This window comes from Engystomops pustulosus, chromosome 7, assembly GCF_040894005.1.
Source record: "Engystomops pustulosus chromosome 7, aEngPut4.maternal, whole genome shotgun sequence".
Classification (NCBI taxonomy): Eukaryota; Metazoa; Chordata; class Amphibia; order Anura; family Leptodactylidae; genus Engystomops; species Engystomops pustulosus.
The window spans coordinates 25783820-25793934 of record NC_092417.1 but is presented as its reverse complement, the minus strand read 5'-3'; the positions used below and the strand labels follow the sequence as shown (position 1 = coordinate 25793934).

Here is a 10115-nt window from a genome sequence, read left to right as displayed (position 1 = left end):
TTAATCTACTACTAGTTCACTGCCTCCATACATGGTCCCCTTATCAAACGAGCTGTGTCAGGCAGAATTTTGGGTTGTTTTCATGGCTTCCTCATCAAACTTTTTAACTTTGTCGCCACCCTGCTGTGTAATCCACAAAATATACTGGCAAACTTTTATCATTTATCAATATTATTTGAGCGCTTCTTGCTCACCTCCTTTGGTTCCTCTCTGCCACCCATTGGTTTTAAGCCTGAGTCCATTTCGGGTATGTTGCCAAGACACTCTCTAGCCTGCCACTGCTGCCGCTGCCTCTGCATAGTCCCATATAGTGTCAGGGTCAATTATTGGATGTTTTAGATGCTATCTAGCCTCATTCGGTCACTCTGTCATGGCCATGCTGTTGCCCATACTTTTGGCATAATGGTGCGATTAAGCAGCCTCAGAGGCATCCATGCATGCTGCCCCTGCTGTTTCCTGTCCATTTCCGTGGTGTTTCCATCCTTTTCTGAGGTTCCCAGGTGCTTGGCCAAGCTTCCCTGTGCAGATCCTTGGTCCCCTTGAAAAATGCTCGAGTCTCCCATTGACTTCAATGGGGCTCGTTATTCGAGACGAGCACTCGAGCATCGGGAAAAGTTCGTCTCGAATAACGAGTACCCGAGCATTTTAGTGCTCGCTCATCTCTAATTATAACTGGATTGTCTGTATTTCATTAGGCTACATTTACATTTTTTATTATTCTATTTTTATTTTCACATTTTCATATTGTAAACAATCATAAAACTACTCAACAATCAAACAATATTTTGCTCTACCTTTTCTTAAAAAAATTTCTTACCCAAATTTTTTTGAATGCGCTCTTGACTTCTTTGTTTCTCATACTGTATATTAACGGGTTTAACATTGGGGTTACTATATTATAAAATACAGAGAGCATTTTATCATGTTCCATTGAATAACTTGATTGGGGCCGTAAGTACATAACTATGATGGTGCCATAAAACATTAATACAATTATGAGGTGGGATGCACAGGTAGAAAAGGCTTTATATCTGCCTTCTTTAGAACGGATTTGCAAAATTGTTGAAATTATATAAAAATAAGATATTATGGTCAATAAAAAAGATGCACCGGCAGCTAATCCACCCAATCCCAAAATAACAATGACATTGGTTTTTGTGTCTGTACATGATAATTTTAATAGGGGGGGCATGTCACATAGGAAGTGATTGATTTCCCTCGACGCACAAAACGATAGATTGGACGTAAGAATAGTATGGACAAAGGAGTAGAGGAACCCAGTTATCCAACAACCTGATGCCAACTGGATACATGTTTTCGTGTCCATAATTTGAGAGTAACGTAAGGGATGGCAAATAGCCACATACCGATCATAGCCCATGATACTCAAAAGAAAACATTCAGAACTTCCCAAGAAGTGAAAGAAATAGAGCTGAGTGAAGCATCCAGCGTATGAGATATAGTTACGTTCTGAAAGTAGTCCAATCAGCATTTTCGGGACAGTGACCGAGGCAAAAGTAACATCCAAAAGAGCTAAACAGCATATGAATCTGTACATTGGGGTTCGGAGTTCATTCACGAGTTGGGTGATTACAATCAACAGCATATTTGCTGTTATTGATACGACATAAACCAGAGAGAATATTACAAATAGTGCAATCTTTTTGTGTGGGTCACTGGATAGTCCTAATAAAATGAAGTCTCCGTATTTAGTGTAGTTAGTCGGTATCATCTTGAGGGTTCCTGAAAAAAAAACATCTATTTCATCATAAGTAATATAGAAAAATGCAATTGACACATAGAAAATCTGTAATACAGGCGGTCCCCTACTTAAGGACACCCGACTTACAGACGACCCATAGTTAAAGACGGATCCCTCTGCCCACTGTGACCTCTGGTGAAGCTCTCTGGATGCTTTACTATAGTCCAAGACTGCAATGATCCGCTGTAAGGTGTCTGTAATGAAGCTTTTTTGATAATCCTTGCTACAATTACAGGAAAAAATTTTGAAACTCCAATTGTCACTGCGGCACACATTTTTGTCTGGAGCTGCAATTATAAAATATACAGTTCCGACTTACATACAAATTCAACTTAAGAACAAACCTATGGAACCTATCTTGTACGTAACCCGGGGACTGCCTGTATTATTAAAACTTAGATCATAGTAACATTTTGTTATATAGATATATGAACACCATTGTTATAATGCCATTTTTACCACAAAGGGGTGGGTAAATTTCATCTATCTTTTGGTAGGGCTTTGGTGACATTTATGTCCCCCACTTTTATATGGAATTCTTTCTATTTGCCACTATCCTTCTGTGCGAACCTTTGGACTTTTCTCCATCTTCTGTCCTCTCTTGGTTGCTGGACATCTTTCCAGTCTCGCTCACTGGAGGAAAATGTGATCTCCTCCTGTCCTGTATGTGCATCCACATTGCAGACCAATTCTCTACTTTAAGTGTTCATAACTGTGCCGTTACAGAGTTAAGCCCAGATGATTCCAGAAGTAACTACTGAAGAGGATGGCACCATCTGAACCTGTCCAGTAGGGGACACTGTCAGAAGCTGGGAAAGAGACCAGGGACCCATAGAAAAAAAGTGTTGAGTGGGTTTATCACCGCACCTGGGACTGGTGAAGTAGTAACTTTATTTTAAGCTAATGGGCATATTTATAAAGATTTAATGTGAAGGTGGCAATTCCTTTAATTTTTGTGGGTTCTCATCTTTTTTTTCATACTGTATGTACAGTACTTACCTGTCACATCTATAGTAGCCAAGCACATGCCACAGCATGAACTGCAAAATGTGCCAGTCTTAATACATCAGACAAAATTCCTTTATTCCGAACCAAAAAGTTAGCACAAAATTCAGTCGTGACATTTGTTCGTAAATTAATGCGAACCCACTCTATTATACATTAACACAACCTCGAGAGAGCACAGGAGTGAAATCTGGTTCATAGAAATCTCATTATACCGTTTGGTTAAAATTTAATTACTTTTATTTAATCATTACATTAAAAACAACAGTATGACAATAAAGTTTGTAAAGTACAAACAAGAAATAAGTTGTCCTCGGGAGTTCCACTATAGCGTCCACACTCCACAGAAACACAGGAATATATCCAGGTTGCTAGCCACATATAAATTTATCAAAGAGAGGTATATGTAAAGTGCCAGTGCAACAAACTCCATGCGTAAACTTATCACAGAAAATACTATAAAGTGCCACTGCAACGATAAATGGCAGTGCAACCCGACATAAATATCTAATAAAAGTTTTTAAATGTTATATGCCTTTTTTTTGCATTGTACTGAGTAACAAAATTGGCTTACCCATGTTCTGTTAGGTGTGGGCGCTGATACCCCGACGCGCGTTTCGCATTGCCGCTTCCTCAGGGGGCCTGTCACAATTTTAACCAAACGGTATAATGAGATTTCTATGAACCAGATTTCACTCCTGTGCTCTCTCGAGGTTGTGTTAAAATTCCTTTATTGTATGTAGAATTATAAGAAATCAAAAATGGAGCATTACTATTTTTTCCTTCAGCTCTAATACAGGTGCTCTAAGCATGGCTTCATGATATTCAATATAGGACTTAAAAGAAATCCATTAATAAAATCAAGCATAGTAAATCAGGGACACTCGCTCATAGATTGAGGCACAGAGACTGTAATAATCTTCTTATTTCTTATATTTCTTATCCATGGCCCCCTTCCTTGTAAAATCATCTTTTATAATTATGCTAATGAGTGGGAAGGGCTCTGGGATGTTAACAGAGCCCCTCCAAACTTTATCTTCTTCTGTGAGATTATATCAGGCAAAGGAAAGGGGGGAGTGTTGAGGAATCAGGGGGAGACAGTGTAAAATTCTGTGAAACTACAGGGGGGGGGCTTCCAAGTCCTTGTGGCATAATTTAAAAAGTTAAAGAAGGAGGCCATGGATAAAAAATGAAAGAAGATTTCCACTGTCGGAGTGCTTGGATCTATGAGTAAGTGTCCCTGGTTTATCATGATGGATTTTGATGGTAGATTCTCTTAAAAAAAAAAAGCACTGAAGGTCAATTACATAGAACAATAAAATCTGTATTTTTGTCTTTCACTGAGCAAGAAAGTTTTATAATTAAACAAATAAATCACTGATGAAAATCCACAGAGAATTTTTTTCTTTTAAACCTTTTCACATATTGTCAGTCATCATTGTAATAAAACATTAGTTTGGGATGATAAAATCGAACATACTTAATCCTTCATTCAATGTATGTGTGTGAATAAGGTGGGGGGGGGGGGGAAGCATACACAATAGATGACATAGGCAGGTTTTGTCTTTTGCCAGTGTATTATCATGCGTAACCATTTATAGAAGTTGTTTTACCTTACATTCGATGGAGGAAACAGCAAATTGCCCGTAATGTCTTTGTATCAACTCGATTCATGGTGGGCTACAGAATGCACCAGTAGGCTTCGTTCTTATATCTGCAGAACTAATATTTCAAATGTTGGTCAGCCAAGAAGACTCGATCAGTTGTGCAGACCTTATTTTGATGTACAGTATTTAGGCATCAGTCTTAGGCCTCTTGCCCACAAGCTTTCTTCTTGTGCGAGTCCAACGTGAACCGTCATCACATTAGACTCACACTAAACTCTGCAGCACAAAAATGTCTCACAGACCCTACCCTGAAAAAAGAGTCTGAGTCTCAAAAGAGTATACCCTGGCTTATTTGTAAGGTGGAGCCTTCCAAGTGAGTGCTTCCACGGCGTCTGGCATGTAGAGCAGTCACAAGAAACAATGAAGTACAGCCAGAGCACATCCATGCAATATGATCCAACACACCATGGTAAGGCTAAGGCTGCATTCACACTGTCATTGCACGCCCGTACCGCACCGTAGCGGGCAACGGCAGTGCACGGGGAGAGGAGGAGGAGGTGAGCACAGCTCACCTCCGCCCCTCTCCATAGGAACCTATGGCGTACGGCGCCGTATTACGGGTAAAGGTAGGACAGGTCCTATCTTTTTCCCGGGTACGGAACGGTATGGTGCCACACGTGTGCTGCATCGTACCGCTCCCGTAGGGTGCCGTGCGCACATTGCTGCCTATGGGGGACATATATCGGCCGTATATATGTTGGCCGTATATACGTCCCCCATACGTTAGTGTGAATGTAGCCTTAGGGTTTGAATTAAGCTGAAACGCGTAGGTGTGCTGCACCTACACAACCATGCACACAGATTGTGAGTCATTTTAATTGATATGCAATTAGGAAGTGTTAGATCGTATTTGGTAAACTCTGTAGCTATTCATTAGATCTTTACACACATTCTTTTTTTGCTCTCTGTGCGTCTGCGTTGCCATGTGATATGTCAAAAGTAGAGCTTGTTCTACGTTGATGTGCCCAATGAAGTCTAAGTATGAAAAAAAAACTGACAGAACTAGGATCATCCTGGTTTTTTTTTAGAAACTATTTTTAGGAGCGTTTAGGAAGTAGTTGGGAGCAGAGGAAATCTGTGAGAATCTGTGGAAGATAATTTCTCCTACCAACAAAAAAAAAAAACACACTGGTTGTTGTACTTGACCCTTTTGTGGGGGGCGTTCCGGTGCTCAGTCAGACCACGCGCCAGATTCCAAAGTCCTAATAAAATGTGTTGCATGCCCCATGTTACAGGTGCACCAAATAAAGAAGTGCACCCTGTCAGGGCAGTTTAGGAGGCAACAGATTCATGCAGAACAGGTGCCCGAAATCCTGAATGTGCTGCCCTCTGCACACTACACAGGACACTGCACATAGTGAAGTTTGCATTATTCTTAATAAATGTTCCCCCATTGTTTTATTGAACTCTGAATTATCTACGAAAAATTCTGAACACACTTGACCAAACTCTGACCAAAGTCTGATCAAAATGAGCAAAGTTGTGCGATTTTCGATTTCGATATGGTTTTCGATACAATTTTCAATACGGTATGTGGTCAAGAGTTCTTTTTCACAGCAATTTTTATGTCAAAAATACTATTAATAACCTAAGTGGAATTATCCAGAATCACATACAAAATAAAGAAGTGGATGCATTTATCATTTTTTCCCTACAAATACAGTAACAAAAAGTATAGTAACAACGTGGCACTAAATATTACAAATTACCATGCTGAGTTAATAAAAACTAATATAAAAATTAATGGATTTTGACTAAAATTCCAGTTATTTCTTAAAATACAAATAAAATATTTTAAGTTTCGTCTGTACCTGCAAAGAAGATAAAATGAGGATCCAGAGTGTATTTTGTGATAATTAAATATCATGTTACCGTACCGTATTGACAGCCTTTTTCATGCAATTGAGAAGGATATTGTGTGTCCTCACCGTCGGCTTTTATACAGATGTGAAATTAAATTAGTTGTAATGTGATTAAACGAGGTGGAATAATAATTAGCCATCTGAGATTTCACTAATCTTACAATGTATGATATCTCTTTCCCCGCAGGGTAACAGAATTTTACAGTAAAATTTAAGATAAGTTTGACCACAAAAACTATATACTATAGCATACACAAAAGCATCCACTAAAAGTGGGCAAAATTACATAATATACCATAATAAAGTTAACATATGAATCCATGACCACCACAACCCTGGTCTTAACAGGGACATAACTTATGGTTTTGTGAGTTTTTGGGATACCTTTACATAAATGAAGCAGTTTTCTGACTCTCACTTCTCTTTTTAAAAAAGTGGGCGTGGTCAGCCCCGTTACAGTAGACAAACCAATGCAGCTTATTTATAAACTCACAGTAAGTGTCACAGCCTCACTCGAGTAAGTGGGTGGTGTAGACAAAAGGGTAATGTCTCAGGACAGGCTTATAGAAGAATTATGAAAAAAATAAATATTATATTATATAAATTTGTCAAGAGAGCAAGTAAAAATCATATGGTGTTGGAACGGTATTTGATGTTGTCTTTTGCACAGAAAGTTCATTACTATTTTATATGGCAGAAGAAACTTTATATACACAATAAGGGCTCTTTCATATCGGCGTTGGTGCTCAGCTTCAGTTGTGTATCCTTGCCTTTTGTATCTGTTGCGTCTCTGTTTCCATGTTGCATCTGTTTTGTCTCAGTGGGGCTTATTTACTAAGTGTCCCGTGGCTGCATTTTCGTTGGGTTTCCTGACTTTTCGGGGATCGTGCTGGGGATTGTGTCGCACAAGATCGGATTGTGTCTCAATGACGCTGGCTTTCAGGCGACACAAATCGGGGGGGGGGGGGGGGCGGGCTGTTGGATGATCCGATGGATTCGGACAACGCACGGCATTTAACATTTAAAATTGTGTCGCAAGCCATGCACTTACATGCACCAGGAAGAAGGAGGTGAACTCTGGGGGACCTGAGCGGGGAGTGACACATGCAGATATCGGGCACCCGCTCATAGTGAATTGCGGCAGACTTTTTCCTCGTTGGACAGTCTGGATTGGGGATTGTGCAGGGACCGGGTAAGTAAATGTGCCCCAGTGTCTGCAAAAAAAACTGAAGGTGTAACAATGATTTGCAAATATCATAACCTGGTTTTTCAGTAAAAAAAAACAGATGTTGTATCCATTTTTTAGGGGAACCATAAACTTCTATTGTCTTCCGTGATCTGCATCCAGGAAAATGCCATAGAAATCAATGGCTTTGTGAGGCATCTGTGAAAATCACTGAACCATGAAGGTGAAAAATAATGGCAAACAATGTGAAAGGGCCCTAACTAGAGATGAGCGAGCACTAAAATGCTCGAGTGCTTGTTACTCGAGTCGAACTTTTTCCGATGCTTGAGTGCTCGTTTCGAATAACGAACCCCATTGAAGTCAATGGGAGACTCAAGCATTTTTCAAGGGGACCAAGGATCTGCACAGGGAAGCTTGGCCAAACACCTGGAAACCTCAGAAAATGATGGAAACACCATCGAAATGGACAGGAAACAGCAGGGGCAACTGCATGGCGATGACAGAGTGACCGAATGAGGCTAGATAGAATCTAAAACATCCAATAATTGACCCTGACACTATAGGGGATGGCATGCAGAGGCAGCGGAAGCAGCGGCAGGCTAGAGAGTGGCATGGCGACATACCCCAAATGGACTCAGGCTTCAAACCAATTTAAAAAATTCCTTTTGGCGCCGGGCGAAGCCTGACCGCAAAGAGAGACGGACGCTTCAGTGTGAGCTCTCGCGGCTTAGCCAATAAAGCCTTATAAATTTTGCTCCTACCTGGTGAAAACATGGGTAATTCCAGCAGAGAGAAGCCTGGGGATCATCTAAGCACTCCTAGACAGAGGAAAATGCAAGGGGACATGGACAAGTTCCTCAAGAAAAGGTTTCCTTCTCCCTTGGCATTGGCGCGCAAGATGGCGCCGGACACACTGCATGAAATGGAGATGGCTGACGACTCGGAGGCAGACAGCCTCTCCACCACAGGAGACTCGCCGAGGGACACAGAGGTACCCATAACCAGGTCTTTTCTAAAAAAGACCCTTCTGCAAGCCTTGTCCCCTGTCATGAGAGAGCTCGCAGATATCAAATCTGAGCTCCGACACGTGGGCGCGAGAGTGGAGGACTTAGAGACTAAGCAAGAAGCGGTCATTTACTTTAGCTCTGCACTAGAAACAGTCTATAAGGCTCAATTAAGAGCGCTCAACTCAGCTTTTACCCTCCTGGAAGACCAGGAAAATAGAAGCAAGAGAAAGAATATCAGATTCAAAGGCTTACCTGAATCAATTACACATGAAGAACTACCTGAGGCAGCCAAAGAGATCTTTGTCTTACTAGTAGGGAAAGATAGATCTGAAGGCATACAAATAGAACAAATACATAGAGCTCTGAGACCCCCTCCCAAGCAAGATGAACCACCAAGGGATGTAGTCTGTGGGCTCCTGTCATACGTGGATACAGCTGCCATCTTGAAAGCTGCCAGGAACAATGAAGAAATCAGACTTAAAGGAGAAAAATATCTGCTTTTTCAAGATATATCCTCTACCACACTCAACAAAACGCGGCAGCTAAAACCTCTAACTAACTACCTAGAGACTAAATCTATATATAATATATTTACCTATAATAGACTAACTAAAGTTTAATGTATTATAATGCCTCTATGCCCCTTAAAGGCAGGCTAAAATACACTTCTCTCACACTTATTCTAGGTATCCATTCCCATGCTCGTAACCATTAGCTAGCTAGTTTGTTTAACTAAAGGCTATATTGGCCACAGCCACCGATCAGGAACACTTTACTCCCCCCCCCCCCCCCTTAAACTCCTCTCAGCCGGGGACTGAGAAGAAGAGGCTAATAGCTAACACACATAGAACAAAAAACACTTTATACATCTGAACTCTAAGATGAAAAAGCCAAACCCTATCGTTACTTTTTGTGTTTAAATCTCTGTTCATTGTCCTTGTTTATGTTTTCACACAGGTCCAAACTTGTTTCGCACAGGAAGGTCCACATCTCCACCAGCATCCTTCGCCAACAGTCAACCAACATTCTTACCTGAGACAAATCCAAATATGGCAACAGTAATAGTGACAACATTCAATACAAAGTGTCTGAATACACCGCAGAAGAGGTCACAGGTATTTGCTCTACTACGTAAGTCACACACCTGTATATGCTTTCTACAAGAAATGCACTTTAAACACGAGAGAACCCCCAAATTACCTACACACTGGTACCAACATTGGTTCCATAGCACTTATGAGAAGGCAGCAAGAGGTGTAACAATCGCCATAGCGAAGAATATACCCTTCAAACTGAACTCAGTATTCCAAGATAGTGAAGGCAGATTTTTGTTTGTGAAAGTTAGTCTGGGCAACACGAAAGTCACTTTAGCAAACTTATATGCCCCAAACTCAGGCCAGATTGAGTGGCTACTAAACACATTAGACAAATTACAAAACTTTGCAGAAGGCACAATCGTTCTCGGGGGAGATCTTAATCTAGTCCTTCATCCTACTCTAGACTCATCTAGAGGAACTTGAACTCAATCTCGGAAAGCTTTAGCTAAACTACACAAAGCCTTCCAGAGATTAGATCTAATAGATGTATGGCGACTCACGCATCCCACCATTAAGGACTTCACCTTTT

General features: G+C 40.8%; 1 protein-coding gene across 1 annotated transcript; it reads right to left on the bottom strand.

Moving 5' to 3' along the window:
- Window positions 1-790: 790 nt before the first annotated feature.
- LOC140070135 (olfactory receptor 5V1-like) lies at window positions 791-1732 on the bottom strand. The gene has a single exon (XM_072116468.1). The coding sequence runs from the start codon at window positions 1730-1732 to the stop codon at window positions 791-793; it is 942 nt and encodes a 313-aa protein (XP_071972569.1).
- Between the last annotated feature and the right edge of the window lie 8383 nt (window positions 1733-10115).

What these genes read in the sequence shown, in the direction of transcription:
- LOC140070135 (XM_072116468.1), bottom strand. Translation starts at nt 1,732, where the DNA reads ATGATACCGACTAACTACACTAAATACGGAGACTTCATTTTATTAGGA.